Source organism: Triturus cristatus, chromosome 5_1 (genome assembly GCF_964204655.1).
Source record: "Triturus cristatus chromosome 5_1, aTriCri1.1, whole genome shotgun sequence".
NCBI classification, from domain to species: domain Eukaryota; kingdom Metazoa; phylum Chordata; class Amphibia; order Caudata; family Salamandridae; genus Triturus; species Triturus cristatus.
In genome coordinates, this window is record NC_140587.1 from 866,505,898 (window position 1) to 866,521,193 (window position 15,296).

A 15,296-nucleotide genomic window follows, 5' to 3' on the forward strand; every position below is an offset into this window, starting at 1 on the left:
ATGGACCGCAACCCCAAACTGAGGGAGCAAAACAGTTTCTTCCCAAACTTCTTCAACCTTTTGGATTCCCGATCCGGAGGAGCGGACGGGAAGGCGGTCTGGGACGTAGAGGCCTGGATAACCAGACTCTCTGGGGTGAAGTGTACCAACAGAAAAGCTGGGGGCGCCCGGATCAGGACGGTGGCACCGGGCCACGTTTCGATCCACAGGAGAGACTGTGGAGGGTTTTGACCAAGTGCCCATCAGAACGTCGGTGAGGGCCTCAGTGAATTGCAGTAGAGGCTCCGAAGAGCTTACTGGCGGTTGAAGCACCTCAGTGAGGAGGTTAGTCCTCATGGCCGCTGCAGGGAGCTCCAGGTGAAGGGCCTTGATGGTGGAACGAGACTCCTCATGGACACGAGGAAGTCCCGAATCTCTCCCGGAGTCGCGTGAGGCCCAGGGACCGGAGTGTATGGGGCCAGCCGGCCGAGTCGCGCAACCGGCGAGGGGATTCAGAAGAGCGGTGTCACTTCTTCGACTTCTTCTTACTGTGCCTCGACTTACCTGAATGCGAGGACTTTGAACCCGACGAGCGGTGATGACTTCGGCTCCGCGACCGGTCCCTCGACCGCCTCCTCGACCGGGACCTCGAGCGGCGCGGAGCCGACTGCCGGATCTCGAGGAGCTTGCGGGACCGCTCCCACCTAGCCTTCGAGGTCAAGGCCTGGCAGTCGGGGCACGACTTGTCATCATGGTCGGCCCCAAGGCAGTAGAGACACCGATGGTGGGGGTCAGTAACCGACATCAGTCGGTGACAGGCGTCACACAGCTTGAACCCGGGCATCCCTATCGGCACCAGGAGTCGAAGTCGACTTGAAAGAACAGACCAAAATAGTCCAAAAAGTTAGTCAAAAAGTGACTAAGGGTATGCTCTTCCCTGATCTGCGCTTACTGGCGCGGAAAAAAGAAAAACTGATGTCAGCGCGCGAGGGCGGTGTCTAAGTACTCCGACGACGTCATACCGGCGACCACGATGCCGACGACGGACGCGGATTTGCAGACGACACCTACCGACGCGCAAGGGTACCACTGACGAAAAATCTTTCCAGATCCAGCCTGACGCCTGGGGATAGTCTAAGGTAAGGAATCTAACTAACGTGTTTCTTTCAGATATAAGTATTATAGGAAGGTCCCTCATCGACGGTCCTGTCGTTGACAGTGGTAATATAACAGGCGCACTCATCGACGAAGCTGTCAGCGGGCTCGTCGTCGACGGGCTCGTTGTCGGTGGTGTCGTCGTCGCTGGTTCAGCCATTGTCAGCGCTTTGGTCGATGGTGTCGTCGGCGACAGTGACTTCGTTGACAGTGACTTCGTTGACGGTGGCTTTATCGATGGCTTCTTCGTTGACGATGGGTCGTCGACGGACTTCGACGATGGCCTCGTCGTTATAGTGATCCTTGTCGACGAGATAGGAGAGGAAATAGCTGTCGTTGTGACAGTTGCTGTCGACGATGGCGTCGACGACGTAACACATATCGTCGACGATGAAGGAACAGTTTTTTTAGGTGTTTTCTACTAACAGAGTCAGTAGAAGACGATCTTGGATGCTCTGTGAGTGGTGTAGAGGGTTGAGACGAAGTGGGCTCAGAGGAATGTTTAGAAATCCTCTCTTTATGAACAGGCTTACCCTGGGAAGTTTTAAGATGTTTTCTTTCCTCACCTGAGGAGCTTTCTAGAGATCTAGCCCTCTTACTAGATGTGGAAGCTCAGTCCTCTTCCGCAGCCGAAGAAGGAGGAGGCTCTTTAGAAGACTTGAGCCATAAAAGTAATCTTGCCTCTCTGTCCCTTAGTGTCTTGCTGGGAAAGGTACAGCAGATCTTACAGTCTTTAGCCTCATGCTTAGGGTAGAGGCAATAAAGACAATTTTTATGTAGATCATCTACATGGACCCTCTTCTTCCCACAGGTCCTGCAGGGGCGGAAGAGGCCCTTTTTGTCAGACATACTTTCTTGAAGAGCTGAAGAGACGAAAACTGAGTAGCACTCAGGGAGACTCCCTTCCACACGACGTGCGTTGAAAATTTGAGGAGAACTGCTTCTGTTGGGAGTGTTCTAGAGAGTGCTGATAGCTGATTGGTTGGAGCGGGCTTTTGGTCCTTTTCCTATAAGGACGTAGATAGGCTACTAAGATATAGCCTTTGGCCTCTTTTTCGGCCTATTTATTACTTCTGGCACTACTCTTGTATTTTACCGTGGGACTCCCATCTCGGCGACGGGGAATGATTCAGGCATGTGAATCTATAAAAGATACCCCAATACTGGGTAAGACCAGAATAAGGTCTCACTGAGGCAAGGAGCCCAGCTGAGCTAGGGAAAAAATGAAAAGTAGAACCTCAGAAAGCTGTTAACTGCCGCCGCTCAATCTCCATGCAAAAAGGCAGAGACTGGACAGGTTCGGATGTAGAATCCTCCCCTGCTGCTGCAAAAGAAGATCTTCCTGAATGGGCAGCCTGATAGAGGGTTGGTGGCCATGCTCTGTAGCTCGGGATAACAGACTCTCCATGCCCAATCCGGAGCTATAAGAATGACTTGGGCCTGGTCGTTCTTGATCTTCTTGAGAACACAGGGCAGGAGTGGTTTGGGTGAAAAAAAAGTAGAGGAGGCCTGTGCTCCACCGGAGACGAAAAGTAGCACAGAGTGAGAGCCGCCTTGGAAACGCAAGCATGAAAAACTGCTGACATTGCACATTCTCTGTGGAGGTGAACAGATTTAACCAAGGCTCTCCCCACTGTTGAAAGAGATTTTGCACCACTTCTGGATGAAGATGCCATACGTGATCCGCAAGGCTTCGACTGCTGAGTTCGTCCGACCTAGCGTTCAGTGCGCCTGCAATGCGTTGAACCACCAGGGATATGCCCTGAAGTTCCAGTCATGCCCAGATACGCAGGGCCTCCTGACAACGGGTCCACGACCTCACCCGCCCTGTTTGTTGCAGTACCACATGGAGATAGTTTTGTCCATGAACACCAGCACCTGCCTTCCCTTTATGGAGGGTAGAAAGGCTTCCAATGCTAGCCGGATCGAACGGACCTCCAGCAAGTTGATGTGGAGTCCGGATCCCGCTGGACACCTGAGCTATCTGATCTCCACTTCTCCGAGGCTGTCACAACCCAGGAGTGACGCATCTGTCACTAATGTGAGATCTGACTGGAGAAGGGAGAGGGGTCTGCTTCGCATCCAATCATGGTGTGTGACCCACTACTACAGATCTTCCTCAGTTCCCTCTGAGATCTGGACAATGATGGAGATTCCACCGATGATGTGCCCATTGGAACTTCTGGCCCCACAGGAGAGCCCGCATATGCCATCTGGCATGAGTGCCCTACAAGATGCAGGAGGCCATGAGTTTCAACAGCCTCAAGGTCTGTCTCCCTGAAATCCAGGATAGAGGGGGAAACATCTGTATCATAGCCAAATATCCTGGACTACTAACTCAAAAGGATAAGCCGAAACTGCATTGTGTCCAGCTCCGATGAAAGGGAGCGTCTGAGAGGGAGTCCGGTGTGACTTCGGCATGTTGATAGTGAACGCCAGTGAGTGCAGAAGGTGTGCTGTAGTCTAGAGGTGAGAGACGACAGTCTGGGCGAGCCTGCCTTTAACAGACAGTCGTCGGGATAGTGGAAAACTGGCACCTCTGATCTCTGCAGATGAGCCGGTCCCAGTGCCATCACCTTGGTGAACATCAGAGGAGCGCTGGTAAGGCTAAAATGGAGCAAGGTGAACTGAAAATGCACGTAGCCTACTGTGAACCGCAGGTAACGCTGATGGGCAGGCAGGAGAGGAATTTGGAAATATGCGTCTTGCAACAATACCATCCAGTAATGAAGGGGAGGCAGTAGCCTCTTCGGACAATTTGCAAAACCCACCTGTCCGATGTCATGGACTGCCAATGGGGCAGGTGATGGTGAATCCTGCCACCAACTGGGTGCCCATGTTGGTAAAAAACACAGATTAGGAGGGTTTGGAGGTTGCAGCAGTTTGGGGGATGGTGGACTGGCTGGCGGCATGACCCACCGCATCTGTGGGTACTGCACCTGCAGCCACGCAGAGCCTGGGGAGCATGCGTGGCGCTGCGGCTGGCAATGTATTTGCACGGCTGGAAACCTCTTTCTTAGCCTCGAAAGGCGGATTGAGAGTGATGTGAGGCCACTCCAGCGCCAAATCCGCCTTGTCTATGAAGAGACGAGTGCCATCAAAGGGCATGTTCATAAGACAGGATTGGACATCCCCTGAAAAACCAAACCTCCTCAATCAGGCATGAAGCCTCAAGGCCACCATTGAGTTAAACGTTCTGCCAACAGAGTCAGTCATGCCATGTCCAGAGCGGATATTGAGTTTTGCTGCATCTTTCCCAACGGCAACACCCTGAGAGAGTACGGACCGCGATGCTAGGCTGGTGGAAGAAAACATCTTCTTTTCCCAGGAGTCCAGCCTCTTGGATATCCAGTCCTGGGGAGCGGAAGGGGATGCACCTTGGGATGTCGAGGCCGGCACCACCAAGCTCTCCGGAGTATGGTGTTGGGTGGGGACATTTGGATCCCCTGGGGCGGGGCGGTGGCAGCGGGCGATCATCCTATTCACAGGAGCTTCTGTGTGGGGTTTGGACCAAGTCCGCAAATAGATGTCAGTGAGGGCATCATTGAATGGGAGTAGCGGTTATGAGGGGATGACTCGACTCCCGGTTGGAGTACCTCTGTTAAAACATTAGCCTTGACTGCCACTGAGGGCAACTGAAGGTCGAAGACCTCAGCCACTCTCTGCACCACCATTGCATAAGAAGCTCCCTCCTGCATAGCCACAGTAGGGGGAGAAAGCATACCAGTATCTGGAGAAGTAGCCAGTCCGCTGACTTCACCCAGTTTCTCACACCAGTCCATGTTAGGGTTTCTTCAAAGGGCTGGTATTCCTTAGGGTCCAGCGACTATTCCCATTCCTCCCAGAGTCCTAACCCAAGGGAATAGAGCTCAGGCTCCATCTATGAAGCAAGGCTCCTGTCAATGCCAGATATGCCATCGGGTGACGCCCCTACGGCTCCGTATCGGAGTCGGGGATCTGAATGGGGATGGTACCGGCATCAGGAAAGGTTGAGATGGTACTACCGGTGCTGGTCCGAATCCAGAAACAGATCCTTAGGTGCAGTCTGAACCGAGGCCGGAGCTGCCAGCACAGAAACATTAGGGCCCCTTTCAACCCCGTGGGGCCTGAAGGCGCGCGGGTGGGGCCGCTCAAGTATGAGCCGCATGGCCTTATAAAACTCTTAGTTGAGCGGGGGTCGCTCCGGATCCTGGAAAGTCAGGGAGGCATGGAGCAGGATAGGCGCAGGCTCTACTGCGGAGCCAGGCCTTGAATGAGGACGCTCCCTGGTCTTGGCGGCCGACAGACAAGGAGAAGTCAAAGATCTCTTCGAAGACTTCTACTCGTGATGGGACTCAACCAAATGTGTCAGGAGGATTTGGAATGGGACAAAGAACTCGGACTCCATGACTGCTATTGGGACCTTTTCTTCAACAGGGTCCTTGATCGTTACGTCATTGCCAGTCAAGCCGCCATGAGCTTGCAGTACCGCTCCTGCAAGGCCTTCGGATACATGGTGCAACAGTCGGAGCTCAACTAAGTCGTGGTCGAGACACCACAGGCATACAAGATGCGGATTAGTCACCGACATCAGTCTGTAACAGGCTCCACAGGGCTTGATATCAGTTTTTGTGGAAGAAATCCCTGCCACAATAGGGGAAAAAACTTAAAAGGAGTCGTCAAAAAATTCCAGTCAAACAGTGACTGAGGGGTAGCTCTTTTCCGGATCGGCACTGGCTGGCTCAGAAAGAAAAGAACCGGTGTCAGCACGGCTGGGTGGTGCTGATACAGGTGCCGAGGACGACGTAAGTGTAGCCAAATGACACCACCTACTGGGGCACAGGGGTACTACTTATGAAAAAATGTCAGGATCCAATCTGAGGCCTGGGAAATTCTCAGGTACAGAATCTGCTTTTAGAAGTCTCTATCAGATTCAAAAATTTGTTTAAAAGCCATTCAATTTAATCTGGGACCGTAGGCCTCTTGCGTACAGTCCCATATTTTTTAGCACATCAGGCTGGGAACGCCAGCCATTTTTTTCCTATGTTAAACTTGACAAGTTGTATATCAACAAACATTATGGCCTTTATTATGTGCCCATTTTACCCTTTCAGATTGCTTGCCCTCAAGACAGAGTGGGGCTACTTTAAGATTGACCTCTGGAGGTCAGGGGACACAGGTGGGCCTCGTGTGAATGCATTAAAGACACCAGAACTGGAGAATTACAGCTACAGTTTCTGGTAAAAAAAAATATTTACTTTGTCTCCAGCATTATATTGCTCTGGAAAAGGAATGTAGTTGGAAGAAATCACCAAATATTTCTCCTCATCAATGGTTTCATCAAAGAGACTACAAAAAAGTGTATCGCCATTCCAATCTGTAATACTAAGAGTCTGCTTCTATGAGCCAGTATTCAAGATGAGAGTAAGCGAGTAAGTCCTTCTTGCATATGTGTGCTTCCACATTTGGCAGGCATTTGATGTCAACTTGAGGTGCAGATCTTAACCGCAAGAGAAGTTATGTTGACCCCCTTAATGCTCTTCCCTCGCTACTGTTACTAAGAACCTGCAGGCACTGAAGAGTCCTCAAATAAAACTATGCATCTTCCAGGTCGGAGAAGCACAGAACCACTTGTAGGACTAACTTCAGTGAAGACTTCATATATGTTGTTTTGTAAGCACTTATTGAAAATCCCCAGGACCGTAATATGTCTGAGAACGTTCTTTTATGTTTTACTATAAAGCAGCGCAAATAAACACCCTTATTTTTCATTTTTTTATAGACCGGCTTTCGGCATTGTTAGCAAAACAAAAGCTATATTTAAGTACATGCTTGGCTGAAACTGGCTAGCTACTGGGTGTACTTATGGTGCACGTTCTCCCTGTCAGCCTAATAGCGGCGATATTGATTTGGGGTGGAGGGGAGTGACACTTCAGTTCTCTTTCCCCTGTTGCATGGGTGTAGTAGTTTGAAGTGTTTCTCTTTCAGCTGTGTGTAGGGAACAAAAGGAAGGTGCTAGTGTGTGTTTAGGAGCTGGATGAAAAGATTGGCAATCAATCTGTGCAGGATGCCAGGGAACACGGGGCTTATTTTGTCATTATATACATTTTTTTTTTGATTCAACTGTTATTATCCAGGTTTGTAGTATTTTCGCTATGTCAAATTATTCAAAAAGTTGCTTTAATATTTTAGAAGAATGCAGATGATGTGCCTATACGGCAAATATGAGTCCAGATTTTCTCAAGAAAATAAAAGAAGTGGACATTTTTCTCAAATATAAGGAACATTCCCCTTGCTACACTCGGTACATGCGCCAAAGCAGTTCGAGGATAAAAAGCAATAATGTAACATCAGGCTGAGGGGAGTAATAGAATTTAAGTAAAGTATCAAAATGTTTGAATGAGATTACATATTTCATCTAATTGGATATTGAAGTACTTCTAAATGAATTTAAAAGTTATCAAACATAATTAAACAGGCGCTAAACAAAAGTATCTGTGCTCAGACTAAATGACCTAAAAAAGATCAAAAATAAAAATTATATTCACATATTTAAGCATTCTATTACCTATCCGTATACAAACGCTACATCAGGCATTATTATAATAAATAGTTTATTTCAAACTCTGTATGAGAATAATCATTACATTATAATACAATTTTACATAATAAACGGGCGTACAAAAATATATGCGAATTTCAAAATGCTATTATCCATTGACATTCAAAAAACGCTTGGCAACGTTGCCCCTCATAAGAGATCTGATTTAATCAAGAGTAAGATGTTTCTGTTAATCTCGGTCTTTCAAACGTGAATGTTTTGCTCAGCAGAGTAAATTATTCAAGAATTACCATACCATCTTATGTATGAGATTTACCCTCCGCATGTTGAGATGATCAGTATGGTTAGTGGAATAAAGCACGGCTAGTGACTCTTTTTGAAAATGACAAACGCTTGGTCATATATGCGCACCATGTGAGTGTCTTGGTTCTGAAAGACACTCCACATGTCTTTATTAGATTCTGAAGGGAACAGGAACATATAAAATGTCTCAACGAAGCTTTGGCAAGCCCAGATAAACAGCTTGCCTATGTGAACACAAATGCAAACCCTTTTTGTTTCATTTACTCAGGTTTTCACCAGCTCATCAACCCTGACCATCCAAACATCTGAAGCTATTTGTTAAAACACTGATCTCTTCAACAGCTGTTAGCAGGGTCTCCAACAGATGTTTTTCTAGCTGTTCAGAAGCTGTGAAAGATTAGCCAGGCATTTCAAATAATAAGAAGTCAACTCATTTTCTTCTTGCTCCACACCAACTAAAGAGAAGAAAAAAAACCTGCGTTATTCATCAACATATATACATTAGTTTACAAAGAGATTATCTTTTAGTAAAAACGAAATATCATTAGTTTCTGGAAATCAGAAACAAACAATTGTACATCACTGAAAAGAAGCCCACTCGCATTTAAGAGAATAATACATTATTTACTTTCAGCAAGTGTATTTCTAAAAGATGGTAGGACGAAGCCATCTTTGTAGTGACTTAATTCTAGCCTATGTTATGTGGTTTCTTGTATTCCCAATTTGAGGCACCCTTCCACCTAGTAGAAGGATCAGAAACTACTTCCGGAAGCTATTCAATTCAAAAGCTCAAACAGTGCTGCACGTGCGTCACAATGTATACAAAGGCACACTTCCTTCCCAGATGCAGGTGCACGCCTTTCTCCATGTCGCCACGTTTAGAAATGTAGCCTATCACTGTTGTTGTTTTTGTAGAGAAAGAGAGAGGTAGGAGGATGTTGCCAACAACTGAAAACTGACACCTAAGAAAAAAGTTCCTTGAGACTTGTTATCAAGATTGGGCTTCTAACCTCTGAAATTAGCGTCAAGTGTGCCTTCTTTGCAGAATACGCATGTAATTGGCCCGCATAGCTGCCCTGCAAAACACGTCTAAAGAGTACCAAACATGCTTCCCTCGCTTTAATGGCACGCTTCAACATTCGATGGAAAGGATCTACCCCACAGTGGATAATCATAGAAGATTCAGTAAGTGATCCATCTGATAGCCGTAGTTTTGGGTGCGGTGGGCTTGCAGCATCTGTACATCCCGATTTAGAATGCAAAGCACGTAGATTGTTGTGCCAAGATAAAATCTGACAGCTTGATTAACATCCATTTTGTGCACCACCATTTAAGGTGATGATTAGTCTGGGTGAATACAAAACTGGAGGAATAATTTCTCAATTTAGATTAAATGAATCCAACACTCTCGGAGGAGGGGGGGGGGGCACTGTTTTTATCTGATCACCACCATGTCCTACTGGAACAGTCTGTGTAAAACCACACGGGGCATGTAATAGGCGTTATGGTAATCAGGGAGGCTAATGAATGTTAATGCAGCTTTTCATTTCAATTGAAGTTGTTGGTATACAAGACCTGTATCTCTGAAAAGAGGATCCGGAGAACTAACTCACTATAGGTCTGAACTTGTTGGCAGCGGTAAATGGCTTCCTGGACCAATTCTTACTGCTCAATTTGACACCAAATAAGTATTTGCAGGTACTAACTTGAAAAACGAATTCTACAAGGTAATTCCTAAGAATGGTATTGCCCACACAATCAGGGACCTGAGTAATGCTCCTATCATAGACCCAGCAGAAAACCCACAACCACTTGCTAATGTGCTGGGGCATGTAAGTACTTTTTCTGGCATTTGACAGACTACGCACATTTCAGAGCAGATATCTAGCATAGCAAAGGATTGAAAAACGTATGGTTCAGGATCTAGAGACCCATGCTTAGTAGTAGTATATAGTGGTTTAGAAGAATCCCAACATGGCATCCTCCATACTTCATAAGCAAATCTTGCCTAAGTGGAAGCCGGAAAAGACTCATTGTAGGAAACTGGGTTTTTGTTGCAGTACCCCCCACTTATTGCCAAGTATCTGGTCCATTTTTGACTGAAGGTGTGTTGGGTTCCTGCTATTCAGCCCCCGAGCACCAGTGCTTTTTCCCTAAAACTGTTCCACAATTGACATGACTTCAGCTCCCCTGTAAGTCCAGAGTAAATGGTACCCCTGGTATCTAGGGCATTGAGACTGAAGAGGGTCCACTAGGGCTGCAGCACGAATTGTGCCATTATAGGGACCCCTACCAAAATCATGCAAACTGCCATTGCAGGCTGCATGTCTTGGTGCAGACATAAGTAAAGATTGGACATGGCACACAGCCCTGTGTATCATGCCTGCAGACACTGCATGAGATATAGGTAACCCCCCCCCCCCCCCCAGCAGGCCTTACAACCCGAAGTCAGGGTGCACTATATCCTATGTGTGGACATATCTGTCTGAACAGATATGACCCTGCAATGTTCAAGTCCATTTTTAGACATTGTAAGTGAACAGGGTAGCCATAACTAGTACATGGACTGGACACTCGTCATTACAAATTCCCCAGCTCCATGATGGCTTCACTATACCCCAAGGTGTTTGGTACTAAACTCCTCATCTTAATGAACCCACACAGATGCCAGTGCTGGATTTATTAATAAATGCACACAGAGCACACCTTAGAGGTGCCCTCTGAAAACCTACCGACTACAAGTGTGTTGACTGACTGGTCTCGACCAGCCAGCCACCACTAGACATGTTTCTGGCCTCCTGGGGTGAGAGCCTTCGCTCTCCAAGGCCAGGAACAAAGCCTGATCTGGGCGGAGGTGTTCACACCTCATCCAAGCAGGAACTAACTTCCAGGGAGGGAAGATTCATAGGCCATTCTGCCTTTGAAATGCAACCCAGGCCTCTCCAGTTAATGGAAGATGTCAACCCCCCTGTCCTGACACCAATTCTTGGCAGCAAGACCAGTGGGAAGATTAGTTAGATTAGGAGGTGTACCCACACCTAGCCAGCACCACCCCTAAGGTGGGGCAGCTGATGTGGATCCCACTTTTTACAATCCTCCATCTTGTGTTGGAAATAATTAGCCTATTAGGGTGAGGGCTATGCCCTGTTCCCACAGGAAGTTGTCATTTAGAGGGTGTGGTCACACTAAGGTAGGTAGCCCATTGGCTACTACCTGATACTCCCCTTAACGCCCCTAAATTGAGAATTTATGTGGCACCCTTTGACCCAGAGATTCAGATTCGATAGACTTAAAGATGAGGAGGACAAAGAAGAGCTGCTGAACCCGAGAACTGAGTGCCTGCTGCAGAGTTTTGGCGCAAACCCCTGACTGCCACTTCAAGGCTCGACAAACAAGGTGAACTGTCTCATCCTGCTGCTGTGTGGCCTCTAAGAACCCCAGAGGACTCCCAGCCATCGCAAACTGCCCAAGAACTCCCTTGGCATAGAACCCCTGCAGACCGCAGGCACCGAAACTGCATAGTCCTATCCACCAACTTGCAGCTCCCTGGCCCAACAAGCGCAGCAACCGACCACGAAGGGGTACTCGTGCTCTGGAAGGTCCGATCTGACCACTTGCTCCCCCCCCGACCGACCGGACCTGTGCAGGACCAACCCCCGCGGGACCAGACGCCCTGTACACAAGACAGACATCGAAGAGCCCAATCGGAACTCCTACTGTACCAGAGCCCAGCAGCCGCCAAGGGACATCAAGACCCCTACTTTTTATCCACAAATACCGAGCTGCCAAGGCAAATCATATCGCTACGGTAGCCTCTATCTGTTATAATTATTAACCCTATCAGGAGAATCATTACATTAAAAGTTGATCAAACATCTCCTAGATTGTTTTAACTCAATCACTTTCATATTCATGGTCACCCTACAATTCTGAGACTCCCTCATACTTGCAACCTTCACCATATGGCATCAAATTGCAAAAAGATCTCTGTTAAAGTGACCCTTTGGGAGACCTATAGGGCCCGACGAGGAGCTAATGCCCAATGATGAAGCATGACATCCCTAGGTGTGTGTGAGGGCTGCAACCTATTTTTCTTTAGCTTTCTTACTGTGTCTATAGAAACAGTACCCCCTCTACTTGGTGCCTGTCAGTGCATTTCACTTTTTTGTGGCACACTTTTAGTGCGCCTTCTGAGGACATGTTTGCCTCTGCGCCTGTATCGTTAATATGGAGCGGACGCAGAGACAAAGTTATTCCCTCATTTGCATGGGGTCATCCCCTCATGCAAATGAGGGAATGCTCTGTCAAGATAGTGCTGGCGCTACATGTGCGCCAGCGCTATAAGTATTACGGAATAGGCCGCACAGGCGTCTGCATCACCTTCTTGAATACCATAGAGCCCTACCGGTGCAAAAAGTGGGCGCATATGCCCGTTGCGCTCCAGGGGCAATACGGCACCTGATTTTCCAACAAAAGTCATACATAAGGGACTCCACTGATATGATTTAAAAAATCGAGGGGTGAGATTTGATAAAGAAAGGAAATGGTTGGTTACATTAGCTATTGAGGAATTATATAATAATAAGCCACAGGGTGATACCATTGAGGTAATAGATAAGTAGAAATGCTAACAATAATATTCTCAACGTCAATTTTGTGGTAGGATGTGTTAAAAACATTCTGAATAATAATATCTTTGTATTTAGGAATTATGTATGCCATCAAGTTAAAGATAGGAGCGTGGGAGCAACCTGTGCACCAAGCTTAGTATGTTTCTATGCTGGGGATTAAGAAAATAGACACACCTACAATGACTTGCCCCTTTTTTGAAAATATCGACAACTTTTGGAATCTGCAGGTAGATAAAGAATCCACCTAAAAGATTGTTACCAATGAAACGTTTCTTTTGATGAATACTTCTATCTGCAGATTTCTCAACTTTTGAATTGATTCCCTAAGCAGTATCCACACAGGAGGTGGGTTGAATGGCTGGTTAAACTAAGAAATCCAGGAGTACAGAGCATGCAAAGCGACCTTCCCTCCACACCTCCAAGTCCAAACAGTAAGGATTTGAAAAGTTAGGTGGAGAAGCCCAAGTTGCAACTTTGCAGAAATTTGCAATGGGAACGTCCCTTGTTAGGCCAGAAGTCGATTTTGTTCCGGTGAAGTGTGCTCTGATGGTTCATTTTGAGCCAGGCATAGCATATCTTAATGCATAGGATGATCCATCTTTGCAATGGGAACGTCCCTTGTTAGGCCGGAAGTCGATTTTGTTCCGGTGAAGTGTGCTCTGATGATCCATCTTGATAATGGCCTCTTCTTGATGGATCTGCCCTTCACTTTACCAGTTTAACCTATGAAAAGCTGGTCATCAACCCAGGAGTCTTTGGTACAGTCATTCTAAAAATGGACTGTCTTCTTGTGATCCAGTTAATGAAGCCTCTTTTCCTCTTTAGTAGGATGCTGAGGAGGAAAAAAATGTGGGTAAGGTGATCGACTGCCTCAGATGAAAGACGTGACCACTCATAGACAGAAAAGTTGCCTTGGGTTTAGGAGCCATCTTATCGGGGAAGAAAGTAGTGAAAGGGGGGCATGACCCTCAGCGCCTGCGACTCACTCATATGCCTTGTGACGGTCTGACTACCAGAAAAATAGTCTTAAAAGTTAGTCGCAACTGCGCAATGGTTCTGTTGGCAAACAAATCAAATAAGTTCCAGATTAAGATCCCATTGCGGCATTATGAACGGGGTAGGCGAAAACATGCCGGTGTGAAGCCCATCAGAAATCTCATAACCACTGATGATTTCAAGACGGATGGTTGGTCCAGCAGACAGAGAAAGGCTGACATGGCGGTCAAGTAGCCTTTTCCTGCACCCACTACTCACCCTAGATAGGCTAATGAGAGTGCAAGTGTAAAATGCCCAATAAATGGGCCGTAAGACGGTCTACAGAACTGTCTGAACGCCATTTGACAAACCCACCCGATCTACCAGAATATACTGTTTTGGTGGAGTGCCTGAGGGCACTTAGGATAACATCCACCACTTCAAGAAGTAGACAAAAAGCATTTAGTTTACCCAGTTCAATCTCCAGGCATGAAGGTGGATGCCCTGGAGGTTAGGGTGCAACAACTTTCCCTGAGAGAGGAGGCCTACCCTGTAAGGAAGACTGAGAGGGGTCATACGGTAAGGTGCATCCCACACCCTTCCCTGCAACTGAAGCTGGAGGGCATAGAACAATGGCTACAGAGCACTGTCATGGGTAGAGAAAAGATTCACCTGAAGTGTGCCCCAAAGATTGAAGATGTGCTGGACCACCTTTTGATGAACTTGCCACTCGTGGTCAAGCAAGGTGATACAGATCCGCACCCAGATAACCAGTAACCAGCCAGACCTGGCTGGTGCCCCCAAGACCAGAGCTGTAGTGAGTCTTGACAGAGAAGGTGCAAACTTACACCCCCTGCTTGTGGATGCACCAGTGCGGTTGTGTTGCTGTCAATATCTGAACAGACTGACCGCAAAGAGATGGCACGAAGGCTTTGAGCACCAGTCTAACTGCCTGCTGTCCCAGCAGATTGATGTACAACATATGCTCTTCCAGAGACCAGAGGCCTCTGATCTCCAGGTCCTCCTGATGAGCTCCCCACCTGACTGCAGAAGCACCCGGTATAAGCTCCCTTATACCAGGTTGCCTTCAACACTCCACCACACATTTTCCCCGATGATTGACAGGACACTGTAGATCTGAGACTATTGCCATGTACCAATGTGCAAGAGTGATCAGCAGAATGCAGAAAACCAGCAGACCTAGGAGGTGAAAGACCATGAGGACTGGAATTTGTCCTCCATTGGAAAACATCAGAATCATAGCCTGAATTCTGTGCATCCTTTAAGAAGGTGGAAAGCCCTGATTCTATGTATTGTCCAGCACTGACCCTATAAAAAGGATGCACTAATAGAGCACCATCTGATATTTAGGCTTGTTGATGGAAAAGTCCAATTTGAACAGCAGAGATGCTGTGGCAGGTAGGTGTTACACCACCACCTCTGGAGACTCGGTTTTGTTGAGCCAGTTGCCCAAGTAAAGTAACACTGGGATTAATGTGCATGTGAGAGAGATGACAATCACTGCCATTACCTTCTAGAAGACATGGAGCTGAATTCAAACCAAATGGAAACTGGTAATGTACTGATCCACCATTAAGTGTAGATACATCCTGTGCGAGAGCAGAATCCTTATATAAAAATATGGATCCTGCAGGATGTCAGGCACCATCCAGTCTCCTGCTTCCAGCACATGAAATACCTATATTAGACAC

General features: G+C 47.2%; 1 protein-coding gene across 3 annotated transcripts in view; it reads right to left on the minus strand.

The window, feature by feature from the left end:
• Nucleotides 1-7,710: 7,710 nt before the first annotated feature.
• RTTN (rotatin) overlaps nt 7,711-15,296 on the minus strand; it is a 1,165,399-nt gene continuing 1,157,813 nt past the window's right edge. For all 3 annotated transcript variants that reach the window (XM_085605903.1, XM_085605904.1, XM_085605902.1), the window contains one exon: nt 7,711-8,433. In XM_085605903.1, coding sequence (XP_085462029.1) covers nt 8,351-8,433 — 83 coding nt within the window. In that variant the 3' untranslated portion in view covers nt 7,711-8,350. The remainder of the gene's footprint in view (nt 8,434-15,296) is intronic.